Below are 20,770 nucleotides of genomic sequence, written 5' to 3'. Positions count from 1 at the left end.
GTTGAAAATGCCTTATACTAGCTTCTGATGGATGTGGGGGTCTGCACCACATACTATAACAATGAGGCGTGCACATACTGTAAGAACATTAAGAACAAGTTCCTTCCTTAAAAAGTGACAAATGATGAAATAACAAGAAATGATCTCATTACCATAAGAAAGAGGCAGCTGACGAGAAGCTGGCATCTGGCCACCCGTACCCACGACTTGTATCTCATGCTTGTGTGTTCAGTGCCCCACTCTGGGCACCCTGGTACTGCTGTGTAGGTTCCGCTCGCCGGCTAAACTGCTACATGTTAAAGACATTAAGCACATTCACAAATTCCTTCCTGCTGTCGACACTGCAGATACAGATAAGTGACAAGCCGAACAGGGCAGGCACTAAAGGTATGATGGGAAATGTAGTTCTGATAGGGCTTTCAAAAGTTTCTATGAATTGAGAATGAAGGCACTCACTAAATTGTAGGTAATTTTTTGGAAATTTACAGTTTGCAACCAAATGGACCCGACCCTGATTCTTGATGTCCTAGGTATTTCTAATGGTTGACAAAATACTTCTAATGCAATACAGTACTCAGGTAGTTACATAGTTAGTACAGTTACAATAAGACATATGTCCATCAATTTCAACCAAGAAGGTGAAGGGAAGGGGTATGGGTGAATGAAGGAGAGGGGACTTTATTTTTCAGCATAAACATTTAAGGGGTATTCCGGCTTTATACATTTTATCCCCTAGGTCCCGCTGCTGGGGACCCCCGCGATCTTGGTGCAGCCCCCGGCAGAATGCTATATTTTTATATTGTTCTAGGAATGTATCAAACCCTGTGTTGAAGCCCTCAACTGTTCCTGCTGTGACCAGTTCCTGAGGTAGACTGTTCCATAAATTCACAATTCTTATGGTGAAGAAGGTGTGTCGCCCCTTGAGACTAAACCTTTTTTTCTCCAGACGGAGAGAATGATCAGCTGTATTCTATGGGGGAACCTGGTGTCAAGAGTCTATAACTCCTACAGAGCCATCTCAGGGTATGAAGCATTATATAGTGCACATGAAAATCTATTGGCTGTCCATGTACCACATAACTCTTCTCTCCTGAAGGTTGTATTGAGCACAAACTGCAGCACTGCGGGGATAGCAAGAAAAGGAAAGAACAAACTATACAACTACCAGGGGAAGGGTGAGGGGTTGTCCCCATAAGAAAAATAGGTCTTAAAGGGGTACTCCGCCCCTAGACATCTTATCCCCTATTCAAAGGATAGGGGATAAGATGTCTGATCCGGGGGTCCCGCTGCTGGGGACCCCCGCAATCTCCCTGCTGCACCCGTCATTCGTTTAGAGCGGCCGATGCAGTGCCAAAGGCTCATGACGTCACGCCCATGCCCCGGTCGTGATGTCAATGACACGCCCCCAATGCAAGTCTATGGGAGGGGGCATGACGGCCGTTCATTGAGGGGGCATGGCCGTGATGTCACGAGCAGGGAGTGACCGTGACGTCACGAGCCTCCGCCCTGCATTACCAGTCATCCGGCATGGAGCAAAGTTTGCTCCGTGCACCGGATATCTGGGGTGCCATAGGCGATATCGCGGGGGTCCCCAGCGATGGGACCCCAGCAATCAGCCATCTTGGGTGATTTCTAAACACTTTAGATCTAAAATTCTAAAAAATGTTGAGTTAGGTTGGAAAAATAAAAAGGGTGGCTCCCCTGCCGAATCCACCAGGCGCCATTCTGATGGTGCCTTGGTTTCCTGCTAGTTCTGATCTGGTCTTTCCAGGTCACCACTGTAGCCAGTTATTAGCTGAATGTGCATTTTTTGTTTGTTAATATGGAGTAAGGAAATGGAGATCAGTGGGGAACCTAGGCACCATTGGAATGGCAGTAGGGTGGTATTAGGCAAGCCGTTATCTGGGCACAAAAAAAGTTTACATTTGGGTGGAGGGACCTCTGCTTCGGTTCTCCACAGCTCCTGCCTGCTGTGACGTCATTAGCTGAAATATCATTAATACATTATGTACTTACATATTATCATTTGAAAAAGTTGTCTCGGCATTTAAAAAAATTATATTTGGCTTGGGGCAGCTCAAAAAAGTTAAATAAAATAGAATGAGCAGGACGAGCATGGGTCCCATGCTCGTCCTGCTCATTCTATTTTATTTAACTTTTTTGAGCTGCCCCAAGCCAAATATAATTTTTTTAAATGCCGAGACAACTTTTTCAAATGATAATATGTAAGTACATAATGTATTAATGATATTTCAGCTAATGACCAAATAATAGTAACATATATTTAGCAGTAATTGTCTTATTTTGAAGATAAAATGTCATACTTTGAGCTATTCTTTGTAATAACTCTGACATTTACATAGTGTAATTATAACTGAACAATCTCTGCAGGGGCTGTACAGTATAACAAATCATTCCATAGTTGTCTATGTGAATTTCTTTTTACATAGTGCTGTCTGATCATTTTTTTTTAAAGGAGTAGCCCGCTTTATGAAAAGTTAGGGGATAAGTGTCTGATCTTCTGCACAGTACTCCGTCTCTTTTATTCTCATTCATCTATATGGGAGTGTCAAAGCGCTGTACTCGTATATCTCTGGTGTAATAAAGAACACTGTGTCCCTTTAGCGGAATGTGGCACTCTGCACAGAGACACACTTTTCTGCTTTACAGCTGGCTCCCTCTCACTCCCTAATCCTAAACCCTAACCCTTACCTCTAATTCAAACCCCTAACCTCTAATCCTAACCCTTACCCCTAGGTAACCCTTACCCCTAAGCTTGCTCTTCTGAGTGTTGCTGTGTAAGAGGGGGCGTGAAAGAGGAGTTTCAAAAACTGTGATTATCTGTTGTGTGGAGTGAATCTGTGGAGTGGGTGCGACTGCCTATAGTCCATATTCATATTTTGGGTAAGTCTTTCTCTCTTGCACATAGTGGGATAACTGTTAGAGTTTAAACACCCTTTTTGATAATTTTTTTCTCTGTTCCACCTCTAGGGGGAGGAGGAGTAGATTGGGCACAGGTGTATAAATCTTAGCTTGGGACTCTTATTGAGAGCTTGCTCTTCTGAGTATTGCTGTGTAAGAGGGGGCGTGAAAGAGGAGTTTCAAAAACAGGAGTTTGAAAGCAGGAGGTTGAGATCGCTGTGAGTGTTAATTTCTGAACCCACAAGGTCTACAAAAAAATTTAAGTGTAATTTTGACTGTCTGTTTTTGCCTATACATTTGTGAAATCCCCATAATTAGATGGCCTCCATGTTGGAAAATTCAGTCCAATGTACATCCTGTTCAATGTATGCAATCCTTGAACAACAGTTTGAGGGTGCATATTGTTGTGCGAGATGTGTGCTAGTTGTCCGTTTGGAAGCCCAGATCCTTCATCTAGAGGGGCGACTGGCAACAATGAGAAGCATTAACAACATGGAGAGGAGTCTCCTGCTCACTGAGCAGGCACTCTCGGGAATAAAGGTGGGGGAGGACAGTGGGACCGAGTTGCAGGACAGTCAGGCAGTTAGCTGGGTTACAGTTAGAAAGAGGGGTAGGGGAAAAAGTGTCAGGGAGGCTAGTCCTGAACTGGCACACCCCAACAAGTCTGCCAGGCGCACGAGTTCGGCACATCGCGGATCGGGTTGACAGGTTGCTGGGCGGGGCTGGAGAGGACCCAGCAATCATGGTACATATTGGCACCAATGACAAAGTAAGAGGTAGGTGGAGTGTCCTTAAAAATGATTTCAGGGACTTAGGCCACAAGCTTAAGGCAAGGACCTCCAAGGTAGTATTTTCTGAAATACTACCAGTACCATGAGCCGCACCAGAGAGGCAGCGGGAGATCAGGGAGGTAAACAAGTGGCTCAGAAGCTGCTGTAGGAAGGAAGGGTTTGGGTTCTTGGAGAACTGGGCTGACTTCGCTGTCGGTTACCAGCTCTACCGTAGGGACGGGCTGCACCTCAATGGGGAAGGTGCAGCTTTGCTTGGGGAGAAGATGGCTAGAAGGGTGGAGGAGTGTTTAAACTAGGGACTTGGGGGGAGGGAACCTACAGCAAAGAGGGGGAAGATAGTGTAGATAGAGAGGTGGGAATTATAAATGTACCTGGGGGTGGAGCGGAGGGAGGAGTTAGAATAGTTAATAGGAATAGGCTTCATAGGAAAGTAAAACTTACACCCTTGAATCCCATTAACCCCAATAACATAAAGGATGGAAATGTAAAGTGTATGTTCACAAATGCCAGAAGCCTAGCAAATAAAATTGGGGAGCTTGAGGCCTTGATACTGGAGGAACATATTGATATAGTTGGGGTCACTGAGACATGGCTGGACTCCTCGCATGACTGGGCTGTCAATCTGCAGGGGTTTACATTGTTTCGCAAGGATAGAATGAACAGAAAAGGTGGTGGAGTCTGTCTGTATGTAAGAAGTGGTATGAAAGTCAGTGTGAACGATGCCATAATGTGTGATGATTCTGAGGATGTGGAATCATTGTGGGTAGAATTACAAAAGGAGGGAAATACTGAAAAAATAATACTTGGTGTAATCTACAGACCCCTAATATCACTGAAGAGATAGAAGTTCGGCTTCATAAACAAATAGAGAGGGCCGCCCGGGCAGGTACAGTGGTAATAATGGGAGATTTTAACTATCCAGATATAGATTGGGGTCCGGGGTTGGCTAAAACTACAAAGGGGCGACAATTCCTAAATTTATTGCAGGATAATTTTATGGGCCAGTTTGTGGAGGACCCAACAAGAAGTGATGCCTTGTTGGATCTGATCATTTCCAACAACGCAGAGCTGGTTGGTAATGTAACTGTGCGGGAAAACCTTGGTAATAGCGACCACAATATAGTTACTTTTGACTTAAAATGTTGAAAACAAAAACAGGCGGGGAAGGCAAAAACATATAACTTTAAAAAGGCAAACTTCCCTGGGCTGAGGGCTGCACTACAGGACATAGACTGGGGGGAGGTGTTCTCTAATACTGATACAGAAGGTAAATGGGACATCTTTAAATCAACTCTAAATAACTATACAGCTAAATATATACCAAAGCGGAACAAATATAAACGACTAAAACTAAATCCTACATGGCTGACAAATGATGTTAAAAGAGCAATAAACAACAAAAAAATAGCCTTCAAAAAATACAAATCTGATGGGTCAGCTGTCACGATTCGGCAGGCTGGAGGTGGATCCTCTGTGTCAGAGAGGGATTGGCGTGGACCGTGTCGGTGGACCGGTTCTAAGTAGCTACTGGTTTTCACCAGAGCCCGCCGCAAAGCGGGATGGTCTTGCAGCGGCGGTAGCAACCAGGTCGTATCCACCGGCAACGGCTCAACCTCTCTGACTGCTGAGATAGGCATGGTACAAGGGATAAGGCAAGAGCAACGTCGGACGTAGCAGAAGGTCAGGGCAGGCAGCAAGGATCGTAGTCAGGGGCAACGGCAGGAGGTCTGGAACACAGGCTAGGAACACACAAGGGAACACTTTCACTGGCACAATGGCAACAAGATCCGGCAAGGGAGTGCAGGGGAAGTGAGGTATAAGTAGGGCAAGGAACAGGTGCAGCTAATCAGGGTGATTGGGCCAGGCACCATCATTGGTGCACTGGCCCTTTAAATTGCAGAGACCCGGCGCGCGCGCGCCCTAAGGAGCGGGGCCGCGCGCACAGGGACAACACAGACGGGGAACGGGTCAGGTACGTGACTTGGGATGCGATTCGCGGGCGGGCGCGTCCCGCTATGCGAATCGCATCCCCGCTGACAGTGCAGCGCTCCCGGTCAGCGGGTCTGACCGGGGTGCTGCAGAGAGAGGGACGCCGCGAGCGCTCCGGGGAGGAGCAGGGACCCGGAGTGCTCGGCGTAACAGTACCCCCCCCCCCCTTGGGTCTCCCCCTCTTTTTGGGACCTGAAAATTCTTTAATCCGGAAGACGTCTGAGGACCCGGAGACAGGAGTAGCTTCCTCTAGGCATTTCACTTCAAAGGGTCCAAGATAACGTGGTCCCAGATAAAAACTGGGGACACGGAAGCGGATATACTTGGCGGAGAGCCACGCAAAAACAGGAGGAGCTCTTCTCTTTTTTCCGGCAAGCTTCTTCACCTGGGATGAGGCTAGTATGAGGAATTTTAGAGTCTTTTTCCAGACGGTGGCGAAGCCCCGGGAAACCTCATCAACAGCGGGCACACAAGAAGGCGTGGGAGTGGGAAGGGAGGGAAGAGGGTAAAGCTTGGCACGGGGCAGAGTGTTAACAGGACGGGGGCTGTGAGGAGGAGACACAGCATAGTCCAGATAGGCCTTGGGGAGACCAGGTAAAGGAGGAGACACAGAGGTTTGACTGACGGGACTGGGAGCAGACGTGAGGCATTTTCTGTGGCAAGAAGCACCCCAGCTCTTGATCTCCCCGGTGGTCCAGACAAGGGTAGAGGAGTGGCGTTGGAGCCATGGCAGACCGAGGAGGACTTCAGAGGAGCATTTGGGCAAAACAAAAAGTTCAATTTTTTCGAGATGCAGTTCCATGCTCAAGAGCAGGGGTTCTGTGCGGTAACGCACAGTGCAGTATAGAAGTAAATCTTTCTTTCTGCGGCGAGTCCTCTCTTCAGGGGTCAGGCGAGACCGATCCACTTGCATAGCCTCCTCGGCGGGAGGCACAGGGGTGGATTGCAAAGGATACTGTGAGAGAGGTGCTCCGAGCGGTGTGGCACATGGCAGGGCCTTCCCAGGCAGGAGACCTCGGCAGAGTCTAGAGTCCCCATCAAATTTGTCCGGCAGGGACAAGTGGGGGTTAGGAGCGGCCGGTCGCTGCGGAGGAGTTGCAGGAGCCGGCGGAGGAGATGGTTGTTGCTGTTGCAGCTGCTGTGTCTGTGACTGAAGTTGCTGTATCTGCGGCAGCAGCTGCTGTATCTGTGACTGAAGTTGCTGTGTCACGGTGGTCAAGTATGACAGCTGGTGATTTCGTTGGGTGATCATTAGGGATTGCTGGGCGATCACCGTGGAAATGTCGGCAAGACTTGACAGCGGCACCTCAGCGTAATCCATGGCCGGATCTACTGTCACGATTCGGCAGGCTGGAGGTGGATCCTCTGTGTCAGAGAGGGATTGGCGTGGACCGTGTCGGTGGACCGGTTCTAAGTAGCTTCTGGTTTTCACCAGAGCCCGCCGCAAAGCAGGATGGTCTTGCAGCGGCGGTAGCAACCAGGTCGTATCCACCGGCAACGGCTCAACCTCTCTGACTGCTGAGATAGGCATGGTACAAGGGATAAGGCAAGAGCAAGGTCGGACGTAGCAGAAGGTCAGGGCAGGCAGCAAGGATCGTAGTCAGGGGCAACGGCAGGAGGTCTGGAACACAGGCTAGGAACACACAAGGGAACGCTTTCACTGGCACAATGGCAACAAGATCCGGCAAGGGAGTGCAGGGGAAGTGAGGTATAAGTAGGGCAAGGAACAGGTGCAGCTAATCAGGGTGATTGGGCCAGGCACCATCATTGGTGCACTGGCCCTTTAAATTGCAGAGACCCGGCGCGCGCGCGCCCTAAGGAGCGGGGCCGCGCGCACAGGGACAACACAGACGGGGAACGGGTCAGGTACGTGACTTGGGATGCGATTCGCGGGCGGGCGCGTCCCGCTATGCGAATCGCATCCCCGCTGACAGTGCAGCGCTCCCGGTCAGCGGGTCTGACCGGGGTGCTGCAGAGAGTGGGACGCCGGGAGCGCTCCGGGGAGGAGCAGGGACCCGGAGCGCTCGGCGTAACATCAGCTATAACATTTAAACAGTACAAAGAGCTTAATAAAATCTGTAAAAATTTAATAAAAACAGCAAAAATTCTAAACGAGAGACAGGTGGCCAAAGAAAGCAAAACTAATCCTAAATATTTTTTTAGATATATAAATGCAAAAAAAACAAGGACAGAGCATGTAGGACCCCTTAATAATGATAATGGGGAGGTTGTCACGGGCGATCAAGAGAAGGCGAAGCTACTGAATGGGTTCTTTAGTTCTGTATACACTATGGAAAAAGGAGCTGACATTGGCCAGGTCAGTGCTGGTAAGACATCATGTAATGTACTGAACTGGCTTAATGTAGAGATGGTACAAGGTAAGTTAAGTAATATAAATGTAAGCAAATCTCCAGGGCCAGATGGATTTCACCCAAGAGTTCTTAGAGATGTAAGTTCAGTAATATCTGTACCCCTGTTCATGATATTTAGAGATTCACTGGTGTCTGGTATTGTGCCAAGGGACTGGCGCAAGGCGAATGTGGTGCCAATCTTCAAAAAGGGCTCTAGGTCTTCCCCAGGAAACTATAGACCGGTAAGTTTAATGTGCATTGTGGGTAAATTGTTTGAAGGACTTATAAGGGATTACATACAGGAATACATAGGGGATAATTGTATTATAAGTGATAGCCAGCATGGGTTTACTAAGGATAGAAGTTGTCAAACCAATCTAATTTGCTTTTATGAAGAGGTGAGTAGAAGCCTTGACAGAGGAATGGCTGTGGATATAGTGTTTCTGGATTTTGCCAAAGCATTTGATACTGTCCCTCATAGACGTCTGACAGGTAAGTTAAGTTCTTTGGGTTTGGAAATTTTAGTTTGTAACTGGATTGAACACTGGCTCATGGATCGTACCCAGAGAGTGGTGGTCAATGATTCGTACTCTGATTGGTCCCCGGTAATTAGTGGTGTACCCCAAGGTTCAGTACTGGGCCCGCTGTTGTTTAATTTATTTATCAATGATATAGAGGATGGTATTAACAGCTCTGTTTCTATCTTTGCAGATGACACCAAGCTTTGTAGCACAGTACAGTCTATAGAGGATGTGTATAGGTTACAAGATGACTTGGATAGACTAAGTGTCTGGGCATTTACTTGGCAAATGAGGTTCAATGTGGATAAATGTAAAGTTATGCATCTGGGTACTAATAACCTGCATGCGTCGTATGTCTTAGGGGGGATTAAACTGGCAGAGTCACTGGTAGAGAAGGATCTGGGTGTACTTGTAGATCACAGACTACAGAATAGCATGCAATGTCAGGCTGCTGCTTCCAAAGCCAGCAGGATATTGTCATGTATCAAAAGAGGCATGGACTCAAGGGACAGGGACATAATACTCCCCCTTTATAAATCATTGGTACGGCCTCACCTGGAATATGCTGTTCAGTTTTGGTCGCCTGTACATAAAAGGGACACTGTGGAGCTGGAAAGGGTGCAGAGACGCGCGACTAAACTATTATGGGGCATGGAACATCTTAGCTATGAGGAGCGATTAAATGAGTTACAATTGTTTAGTCTTGAGAAGAGACGTTTAAGGGGGGATATGATAAACGTATATAAGTATATAAATGGCCCATACAAAAAATATGGAGAAAAACTGTTCCAGGTTAAACCTCCCCAAAGGACGAGGGGGCACTCCCTCCGTCCGGAGAAGAAAAGGTTTAGTCTAAAGGGGCGACACGCCTTCTTTACCGTGAGGACTGTGAATTTATGGAACAGTCTACCTCAGGAACTGGTCACAGCAGGAAAAATTAACAGCTTTAAAACAGGATTAGATACATTCCTGGAACAAAATAACATTAATGCTTATGCAGAATTATAAAATCCCATCCCTTCCCCAATATCGCGCACACCCCTACCCCTTAATTCCCTGGTTGAACTTGATGGACATAAGTCTTTTTTCGACCGTACTATGTAACTATGTAACTATGTACCCCCTGATCCTAACCTCTAATCCTAACCCTTACCCCTAATCCTACCCCCTGATCCTAACCTCTAATCCTAACCCTTACACCTAATCCTAACCCCTGATCCTAACCCCTAAATCTAACCCCTAACAGTGATCGGCACTGAGAAGGGCAGAGAGTGCTGAGCTTAGGAGCTCAGGTAACATTCCGCTACAGGTCACAGTTTTTTTCACTTCACCGGCTCTAACATAGAGATGCATAGAGGGGACGTGTCAACCACCGCTTTGGGCAGTGGTCCCACTCCTTACCTCCTGGAATTGCTCACTTTGTCAATCACAGGCCACAGCGGTGACTTGCCTCAGCCAGGGATTGGCTCAGCTTGTATCTCATTGTGTCAAGATGGGAACCAAAAGTAGAGATCATTGGGGACCAGTGCATAATAGAAACGTCAGCAGCAGATTACAGCACTGTTTTATACATTTCTGTATTGAGCCTTTGTCTCTAAATCCATATGTATGCAAATTGGGCTTTGGAGAACATTGGGCATTCCTCTTGGATACTAGAGCCATCACAGTTTGGCCCCTTCACCGATTGGTTATCACCTCATCCTCCCTGATTTACAGCCACTAGCCTGTATGGTAATCGAGGAGCCGAGGGGAATGCCCAATAGGCTCCAAAGCCTAATTTTTATATAATAATAATTCTTTATATAGCGCACACAAATTCCGCAGTGGTGTGCACTCACAATCTACAACAACCAATTCCCAGGATGGGTTAGGGTGAAAATTAATCAAAGAACTTTTGACCCTGGGAAGCCCAGGGTCACTGAAACCCTTATCTCCCACCCCTAAAATTTAACCTTTATTCATGTGTTATTAAAAGAATTTATAAGGTGAGTATATAACTTAAAAACTACGGGCTTGTGTGTGCTTAATAGTATTATTTATATTTCATCCAGTTATCACTGGTAAATGAATTGGTCCATATGTGGACTGCAGTTCCACAGTATATTGCACACACAAGATGACGATATTAAAATGCTGAAAATGCCCCCTCTACATGTTTCACTACTTCCGTAGCGTCCTCAGGAGGGAAAATGGGCATCAACTCATTGGTCTACCTACTGAGTATTTATACCTTTTGGGAACTCCCACTTTCATAGATCCACCTATCATAAGTTCATTATTTAATGCGCACCTGTGTAACGCTAATTTGGACCAATCAGGTCCTGTTTACTGGTATTACTATCACGATGCCGGCTGGCAGGTAGTGGATCCTCTGTGCCAGAGAGGGATTGGCGTGGACCGTGCTAGTGGACCGGTTCTAAGCCACTACTGGTTTTCACCAGAGCCCGCCGCAAAGCGGGATGGTCTTGCTGCGGCGGTAGTGACCAGGTCGTATCCACTAGCAACGGCTCACCTCTCTGGCTGCTGAAGATAGGCGCGGTACAAGGGAGTAGGCAAAAGCAAGGTCGGACGTAGCAGAAGGTCGGGGCAGGCAGCAAGGATCGTAGTCAGGGGCAACGGCAGAAGGTCTGGAAACACAGGCAAGGAACACACAAGGAACGCTTTCACTGGCACTAAGGCAACAAGATCCGGCAAGGGAGTGCAGGGGAAGTGAGGTGATATAGGGAAGTGCACAGGTGAACACACTAATTGGAACCACTGCGCCAATCAGCGGCGCAGTGGCCCTTTAAATCGCAGAGACCCGGCGCGCGCGCGCCCTAGGGAGCGGGGCCGCGCGCGCCGGGACAGAACAGACGGAGAGCGAGTCAGGTAGGGGAGCCGGGGTGCGCATCGCGAGCGGGCGCTACCCGCATCGCGAATCGCATCCCGGCTGGCAGCGGAATCGCAGCGCCCCGGGTCAGAGGACGTGACCGGAGCGCTGCCGCGGGGAGAGTGAAGCGAGCGCTCCGGGGAGGAGCGGGGACCCGGAGCGCTCGGCGTAACAGTACCCCCCCCCTTGGGTCTCCCCCTCTTCTTAGAGCCTGAGAACCTGAGGAGCAGACTTTTGTCTAGGATGTTGTCCTCAGGTTCCCAGGATCTCTCTTCAGGACCACAACCCTCCCAGTCCACTAAAAAAAAATTTTTCCCTCTGACCTTTTTGGCAGCTAAAATTTCTTTGACCGAGAAGATGTCCGAGGAGCCGGAAACAGGAGTGGGAGGAACAGATTTGGGAGAAAAACGGTTGAGGATGAGTGGTTTGAGAAGAGAGACGTGAAAGGCATTAGGGATACGAAGAGAGGGAGGAAGAAGAAGTTTATAAGAGACAGGATTAATTTGACACAAAATTTTGAAAGGACCAAGATAGCGTGGTCCCAACTTGTAGCTAGGGACACGGAAGCGGACATATTTAGCGGAGAGCCATACCTTGTCTCCAGGGGAAAAAACGGGGGGAGCTCTTCTTTTCTTATCCGCGAACTTCTTCATGCGTGAAGAAGCCTGTAAGAGAGAATTTTGGGTCTCTCTCCATATGATGGAAAGGTCACGAGAAATTTCATCCACAGCGGGCAGACCAGAGGGCAAGGGAGTAGGGAGGGGGGGAAGAGGGTGACGGCCGTACACCACGAAAAATGGGGATTTGGAGGAAGACTCAGAGACCCTGAAGTTATACGAGAATTCGGCCCATGGGAGGAGATCTGCCCAGTCATCCTGGCGGGAGGAAACAAAATGTCGCAAATAATCACCCAAGATCTGGTTAATCCTTTCTACTTGTCCATTGGACTGGGGATGATATGCAGAAGAAAAATTTAATTTAATCTTGAGTTGTTTACAGAGAGCCCTCCAGAATTTAGACACAAATTGGACGCCTCTATCCGAGACAATCTGCGTAGGCAACCCGTGAAGACGAAAAATGTGTACAAAAAATTGTTTAGCCAACTGAGGCGCAGAAGGAAGACCAGGAAGAGGGATGAAATGTGCCATTTTGGAGAATCGATCAACGACCACCCAAATAACAGTGTTGCCACGGGAAGGGGGTAAATCAGTAATAAAATCCATACCAATCAGAGACCAAGGCTGTTCGGGGACAGGCAGAGGATGAAGAAAACCAGCGGGCTTCTGGCGAGGAGTCTTATCCCGGGCACAGATAGTGCAGGCTCGCACAAAGTCCACAACATCCGTCTCCAAAGTCGGCCACCAATAGAAGCGGGAGATGAGTTGCACAGATTTCTTGATACCCGCATGACCTGCGAGATGGGAGGAGTGACCCCATTTGAGGATTCCGAGGCGTTGGCGAGGAGAAACAAAGGTCTTTCCTGGAGGAGTTTGCCTGATGGAGGCAGGAGAAGTGGAGATCAGGCAGTCAGGTGGAATGATGTGTTGCGGAGAGAGTTCAACTTCTGAGGCATCCGAGGAACGAGAGAGAGCATCGGCCCTAATGTTCTTATCGGCAGGACGAAAGTGAATCTCAAAATTAAATCTGGCAAAGAACAGAGACCACCGGGCCTGGCGAGGATTCAGCCGTTGGGCAGACTGGAGGTAGGAGAGGTTCTTGTGGTCGGTGTAGATAATCACAGGAGAACTTGATCCCTCCAGCAGATGCCTCCATTCCTCAAGTGCTAATTTAATGGCTAGAAGCTCTCGATCCCCGATGGAGTAGTTCCTCTCCGCTGGAGAGAAGGTCCTAGAGAAAAAACCACAAGTGACAGCATGCCCGGAAGAATTTTTTTGTAGAAGAACAGCTCCAGCTCCCACTGAGGAGGTATCAACCTCCAATAGGAAGGGTTTGGAAGGGTCAGGTCTGGAGAGGACGGGAGCCGAAGAAAAGGCAGACTTGAGTCGTTTAAAGGCGTCTTCTGCTTGAGGAGGCCAGGACTTGGGATCAGCATTTTTTTTGGTTAAAGCCACGATAGGAGCCACAATGGTAGAAAAATGGGGAATAAATTGCCTGTAATAATTGGCGAACCCCAAAAAGCGTTGGATAGCACGGAGTCCGGAGGGGCGTGGCCAATCTAAGACGGCAGAGAGTTTGTCTGGATCCATCTGTAGTCCCTGGCCAGAGACCAAGTATCCTAGGAAAGGAAGAGATTGGCATTCAAACAGACATTTCTCAATTTTGGCATAGAGTTGGTTGTCACGAAGTCTCTGAAGAACCATACGGACATGCTGGCGGTGTTCTTCTAGATTGGCAGAAAAAATTAGGATATCGTCCAGATATACAACAACACAGGAGTATAACAGATCACGAAAAATTTCATTGACAAAGTCTTGGAAGACGGCAGGGGCGTTGCACAGTCCAAAGGGCATGACCAGATACTCAAAGTGTCCATCTCTGGTGTTAAATGCCGTTTTCCACTCGTCCCCCTCTCTGATGCGGATGAGGTTATAGGCGCCTCTTAAGTCCAATTTAGTGAAGATGTGGGCACCTTGGAGGCGATCAAAGAGTTCAGAGATGAGGGGTAAGGGGTAGCGGTTCTTAACCGTGATTTTATTAAGACCGCGGTAGTCAATGCAAGGACGTAGGGAGTCATCTTTTTTGGACACAAAGAAAAATCCGGCTCCGGCAGGAGAGGAGGATTTACGGATAAAGCCCTTTTTTAGATTCTCCTGGACGTATTCGGACATGGCAAGAGTCTCTGGGGCAGAGAGAGGATAAATTCTGCCCCGGGGTGGAGTAGTGCCCGGGAGGAGGTCGATAGGGCAATCATAAGGCCTGTGAGGAGGTAGAGTCTCAGCTTGTTTTTTGCAGAAAACATCCGCGAAGTCCATATAGGCCTTAGGGAGACCGGTTACTGGAGGAACCACAGAGTTACGGCAAGGGTTACTGGGAACCGGTTTTAGACAGTTCTTGGAACAAGAGGACCCCCAACTCTTGATCTCCCCAGTGGACCAATCCAGGGTAGGGGAATGAAGTTGAAGCCAGGGAAGTCCAAGGAGAATTTCCGAGGTGCAATTGGGGAGGACCAAAAGTTCAATCCTCTCATGATGAGATCCAATGCTCATAAGAAGGGGCTCCGTGCGGAAACGTATGGTACAGTCCAATCTTTCATTATTTACACAATTGATGTAGAGGGGTCTGGCGAGACTGGTCACCGGGATGTTGAACCTGTTGACGAGAGAGGCCAATATAAAATTTCCTGCAGATCCAGAGTCCAAGAAGGCCACTGTAGAGAAGGAGAAGGCAGAGGCAGACATCCGCACAGGCACAGTAAGACGTGGAGAAGCAGAGTAGACATCAAGGACTGTCTCACCTTTGTGCGGAGTCAGCGTACGTTTTTCCAGGCGGGGAGGACGGATAGGACAATCTCTCAGGAAGTGTTCGGTACTAGCACAGTACAGGCAGAGGTTCTCCATACGGCGTCGTGTCCTCTCTTGAGGTGTCAGGCGAGACCGGTCGACCTGCATAGCCTCCACGGCGGGAGGCACAGGAACAGATTGCAGGGGACCAGAGGAGAGAGGAGCCGAGGAGAAGAAACGCCTTGTGCGAACAGAGTCCATATCTTGGCGGAGTTCCTGACGCCTTTCGGAAAAACGCATGTCAATGCGAGTGGCTAGGTGAATAAGTTCATGTAGATTAGCAGGAATTTCTCGTGCGGCCAGAACATCTTTAATGTTGCTGGATAGGCCTTTTTTGAAGGTCGCGCAGAGGGCCTCATTATTCCAGGACAATTCTGAAGCAAGAGTACGGAATTGTACGGCATACTCGCCAACGGAAGAATTACCCTGGACCAGGTTCAACAGGGCAGTCTCAGCAGAAGAGGCTCGGGCAGGTTCCTCAAAGACACTTCGGATTTCCGAGAAGAAGGAGTGTACAGAGGCAGTGACGGGGTCATTGCGGTCCCAGAGCGGTGTGGCCCATGACAGGGCTTTTCCGGACAGAAGGCTGACTACGAAAGCCACCTTAGACCTTTCAGTGGGAAACAGGTCCGACATCATCTCCAGATGCAGGGAACATTGGGAAAGAAAGCCACGGCAAAACTTAGAGTCCCCATCAAATTTATCCGGCAAGGATAAGCGTATCCCAGGAGCGGCCACTCGCTGCGGAGGAGGTGCAGGAGCTGGCGGAGGAGATGACTGCTGAAGCTGTGGTAGTAACTGTTGTAGCATAACGGTCAGTTGAGACAGCTGTTGGCCTTGTTGCGCTATCTGTTGTGACTGCTGGGCGACCACCGTGGTGAGGTCAGCGACAACTGGCAGAGGAACTTCAGCGGGATCCATGGCCGGATCTACTGTCACGATGCCGGCTGGCAGGTAGTGGATCCTCTGTGCCAGAGAGGGATTGGCGTGGACCGTGCTAGTGGACCGGTTCTAAGCCACTACTGGTTTTCACCAGAGCCCGCCGCAAAGCGGGATGGTCTTGCTGCGGCGGTAGTGACCAGGTCGTATCCACTAGCAACGGCTCACCTCTCTGGCTGCTGAAGATAGGCGCGGTACAAGGGAGTAGGCAAAAGCAAGGTCGGACGTAGCAGAAGGTCGGGGCAGGCAGCAAGGATCGTAGTCAGGGGCAACGGCAGAAGGTCTGGAAACACAGGCAAGGAACACACAAGGAACGCTTTCACTGGCACTAAGGCAACAAGATCCGGCAAGGGAGTGCAGGGGAAGTGAGGTGATATAGGGAAGTGCACAGGTGAACACACTAATTGGAACCACTGCGCCAATCAGCGGCGCAGTGGCCCTTTAAATCGCAGAGACCCGGCGCGCGCGCGCCCTAGGGAGCGGGGCCGCGCGCGCCGGGACAGAACAGACGGAGAGCGAGTCAGGTAGGGGAGCCGGGGTGCGCATCGCGAGCGGGCGCTACCCGCATCGCGAATCGCATCCCGGCTGGCAGCAGAATCGCAGCGCCCCGGGTCAGAGGACGTGACCGGAGCGCTGCCGCGGGGAGAGTGAAGCGAGCGCTCCGGGGAGGAGCGGGGACCCGGAGCGCTCGGCGTAACAATTACCTATATCTCCATCAACCTATCATCATTCCGGAGTTATCTCCCCGTCATCATAGCGGACAGGCGCTGAGTAGTGACGCGCATGTCATCTGATTATTGACGTCCAATCCTGAGCTTTAGACCGTGCACATACCTTGCTTGCGTTCCACACATCTGATGTTTGCGCTCCACTTCGGCATCCCGCCTCACTGCGCATGTCCGGAAATCGCGCTTGCGTACTTGTTCATTACCCGGACTTAGCCCGATGTTCACGGAGAGCACTGCGCATGCGCAAGGGTATTCAAAGCTTAGGGATAGCTCTATTAATAATTGTTTATTGACCAACTGGTATTAGAAGTTACTGTATTCCCATAAATGATGTATTAGGTGATATATTGAGTGTTTCTTCATATGGATATTTTATGATGGTAGTGTATGATGAAAAATTGATTATTAGCCCCACAGATCTTGTTTAGCAAAATTGTCTGCTCTTTAGCAGGGCTACATAGGAATGGTACCAAAGACTGTCCAGAATAATACCTGTATTAACTCGAAATATATATAGATATAATCCATATTTTGTATGACGCGGGATATGTACTATCCCCAAGATGTATATGAGTTTCCCCAAGAGAGTGTTATATATCATATTTAGTGTAAAGGCAGATATATAGGTTATAATTTCCTTTGTTCTAGTATCCTACATATCAGATATCCGGTGTCCTACACTCTTAAAGTTGTTCTAATACCTTTTGTTACCCTCTTCCAGATGTTATTGTTCTAGTATCCTACATATCAGATATCCGGTGTCCTACACTCTTAAAGTTGTTCTAATACCTTTTGTTACCCTCTTCCAGATGTTATAGGGTCTGCCCATCCGTATATCAGTATGTTTTAATGTGGGAGAAAACCCACACAAACAGTGGGAGAACATCCAAACTCCTTGCAGATGTTGTCCTATGTGCTAACCACCAAGCCACTGTGCAGCCCATCTTTTTCAACTCTGAAATTCTGGAACTGGAGGGATCAATTGGACTCAAGTACATATGAATTCAGGGCCAAAAGCTCTATACAGCCTTGCCCTTACTTTATACCCTAAAAACCCACTGAAGGGTCCCTTTTAAGTTTAACCTGCCTGCTGGCCCATTAAATGTTCATGGATTACCGTATATGATTCTTTTAATTTAATGAAAAAGCCTCATGGTGACAACCGATGTCCATATGTCATAGAAGGAAATTCTATGCTTGGGACTTCACTTATGCATATGTCAGCGGAGGAGCCAGGCCTGCAACATTCAGCTAAACGCCACAGCCAACAGATTTTTTTAGGTGGATTCATGAATTAACCCCTTAAGGACTCAGGGTTTTTCCGTTTTTGCACTTTCGTTTTTTCCTCCTTACCTTTTAAAAATCATAACCCTTTCAATTTTTCACCTAAAAATCCATATTATGGCTTATTTTTTGCATTTCCAATTCTACTTTGCAGTGACATTAGTCATTTTACCCAAAAATGCACGGCGAAACGGAAAAAAAAATAATTGTGCGACAAAATCGAAGAAAAAATGCAATTTTGTAACTTTTGGGGGCTTCCGTTTCTACGCAGTGCATATTTTGGTAAAAATTACGTCTTATCATTATTCTGTATGTCCATACAGTTAAAATGATACCCTACTTATATAGGTTTGATTTTGTCGCACTTCTGGAAAAAATCATAACTACATGCAGGAAAATTTATACGTTTAAAAATGTCATCTTCTGACCCCTATGACTTTTTATTTTTCCACGTAAAGGGCGGTGTGAGGACTCATTTTTTGCGCCGTGATCTGAAGTTTTTATCGGTATGATTTTTGTTTTGATCGGACCTTTTGATCACTTTTTATTTATTTTTAATGGTATAAAAAGTGACCAAAATACGCTTTTTTGGAATTTGGAATTTTTTTGCGCGTACGCCATTGACCGTGCGGTTGAATTAATGATATATTTTTATAGGTCGGACATTTACGCACGCGGCGATACCACATATGTTTATTTATTTATTTTTTTACACTGTTTTATTTTTTATATGGGAAAAGGGGGGTGATTCAAACTTTTATTAGGGAAGGGGTTAAATGACCTTTATTAACACTTTTTTTTTAACATTTTTTTTTTGCAGTGTTATAGGTCCCATAGGGACCTATAACACTGCACACACTGATCTTTTACACAGATCACAGGCGTGTATTAACACGCCTGTGATCAGTGTTATCGGTGCTTGACTGCTCCTGCCTGGATCTCAGGCACGGAGCAGTCATTCGCCGATCGGACACCGAGGAGGCAGGTAAGGGTCCTCCCGGTGTCCGGTCAGCTGTTCGGGATGCCGTGATTTCACCGCTGCGGTCCCGAACAGCCCGACTGAGCAGCCGGGTCACTTTCACTTTCGCTTTAGAAGCGGCGGTCAGCTTTGACCGCCGCTTCTAAAGGGTTAATACGGCACATCGCCGCGATCGGCGATGTGTGGTATTAGCCGCGGGTCCCGGCCGTTGATGAGCGGCGGGACCGACGCGATATGATGCGGGATCGCGGCGCGATCCCGCTTCATATCGCGGGAGCCGGCGCAGGACGTAAATATACGTCTTGCGTCGTTAAGGGGTTAAAGGGGTATTCCGGTGGAAAACTTTTTTTTTTTTTTTAAATCAACTGGGGCCAGAAAGTAAAACAGATTTGTAAATACTTCTATTAAAACATCTTTACACTTCCAATACTTTTTAGCAGCTGTATGCTACAGAGATAATTCTATACTTTTTGAATTTCTTTTTTGTCTTGTCCACAGTGCTCTCTGCTGACACCTGCTGCCCGTATCAGGAACTGTCCAGAGCAGCATAGGTTTGCAATGGGGATTTTCTCCTGCTCTGGACAGTTCCTGATACGGGCATCAGGTGTCAGCAGAGAGCACTGTAGAAAAGACAAAAAAAGAAATTCAAAAAGTATAGAATTTTCTCTGTAGCATACAGCTGCTAAAACGTACTGGAAGGGTAAAGATTTTTTAATAGAAGTCGTTTACAAATGTGTTTAACTTTCTGGCACCGGTTGATAAAAAAAAAAAAAAAAAATAAAGTTTTTCACCGGAGTACCCCTTTAACCCCTTAAGGACAATGGACGTACTCCTACGCCCCCGTTTCCGAGTCCTTAAGGACCGAGGACGTAGGAGTACGTCCTGTCCATTCCCGGCCCCCCCGCCGCTAGCCGGAGGGGAGCCGGTGCCCGATGCCTGCTGAAATCGTTCAGCAGTCATCGCGGCATATCGCCCAGGGGGGTCAATTTGCCCCCCCATGTCGGCGATCAGTCCAGCGATCTGCGGTGATTCCGGGTCAATCGTGTCTCCAGTGACCCGGTGACCCGGAATTACAGGCTGTTCGGGGCCGTCTCTGACGGCCCCGAACAGCCAGAGCCTGCAGGGGTGAGGTGGCACTGGTGCCACCTCACGATCGCCCTGATTCGTCGGCCGGATTACCGGCCGACCAATCAGGGCGCCTGCTGCGGGTGTCACTCCCGCACCCGCTCCGCCCCTCTTCCGGAGGACGTGAGCGGGTGCGGGACGTGCACCCCTGGTGCTGGGGACCCCGATCCCCGGCGTTAATGTTGGGATCGGGGCCCCAGGAGCGACGGCGGCGGCGGCGGGACTGACCTGCAGCGTCGATCAAGCAGCAGCAGGAGGTGAGTGACAGCCTCCTGCTGTTGCTTAGCAACAGCTCCCAGCATGCAAAAAGGGCATGCTGGGAGCTGTAGTTATGCAACAGGAGGAGGCAGACCACCACAACTCCCAGCATTCCCTTATGGGCATGCTGGGACTTATGGTTTTGCAACAGCTGGAGGCACATTCTTTCTATGGAAAAGTGTACCTTCAGCTGTTGTGTAACTACAACTCCCAGCTTGCACAAACAGCTAAAGTGCATGCTGGGAGTTGTAGTGGTGCATCTGCTGGTTGCATAACTACAACTCCCAGCATGCCCGTTGGCTGTCGGTGACTGCTGAGAGTTGTAGTTTTGCAACAGCTGAAGGCACACTGAGTTAAGTAGCAAACCAGTGTGTCTCCAGCTGTTGCATAACTACAATCCCCAGCATCCCCAGCCAAAGTATTATGCCTCCCGCTGTTGCATAACTACAACACCCAGCATGCCCTTCCGCTGTCCGTACATGCTGGGGGTTGTAGCTTTTGCAACAGCTGAAGGCACACTGGTTGCAAAACACTGAGTTTGTTGCCAAACTCG

General features: G+C 48.4%; 2 protein-coding genes across 4 annotated transcripts in view; one reads left to right on the top strand and one right to left on the bottom strand.

Annotated features, from left to right (window-relative positions):
• Positions 1-20,770, top strand: part of TH (tyrosine hydroxylase) — a 230,676-nt gene that overhangs the window by 39,303 nt on the left and 170,603 nt on the right. The window lies entirely within an intron of this gene.
• TSPAN32 (tetraspanin 32) overlaps positions 1-20,770 on the bottom strand; it is a 142,497-nt gene that overhangs the window by 59,485 nt on the left and 62,242 nt on the right. Inside the window, exon 1 of one of the 3 annotated variants that reach the window (XM_056526873.1) lies at positions 153-359. The exons of 1 other annotated variant lie outside the window; for it this stretch is intronic. In XM_056526873.1, the coding sequence (XP_056382848.1) occupies positions 153-218 (66 nt within the window). In that variant the 5' untranslated portion in view covers positions 219-359. Of the gene's footprint in view, positions 1-152; positions 360-20,770 lie in introns of those variants that run through there. One more of the 3 variants, XM_056526871.1, reaches the window with a different exon arrangement.

Source organism: Hyla sarda, chromosome 6, assembly GCF_029499605.1.
Source record: "Hyla sarda isolate aHylSar1 chromosome 6, aHylSar1.hap1, whole genome shotgun sequence".
NCBI classification, from domain to species: Eukaryota; Metazoa; Chordata; class Amphibia; order Anura; family Hylidae; genus Hyla; species Hyla sarda.
This window is presented reverse-complemented; position numbering and strand designations above follow the sequence as displayed.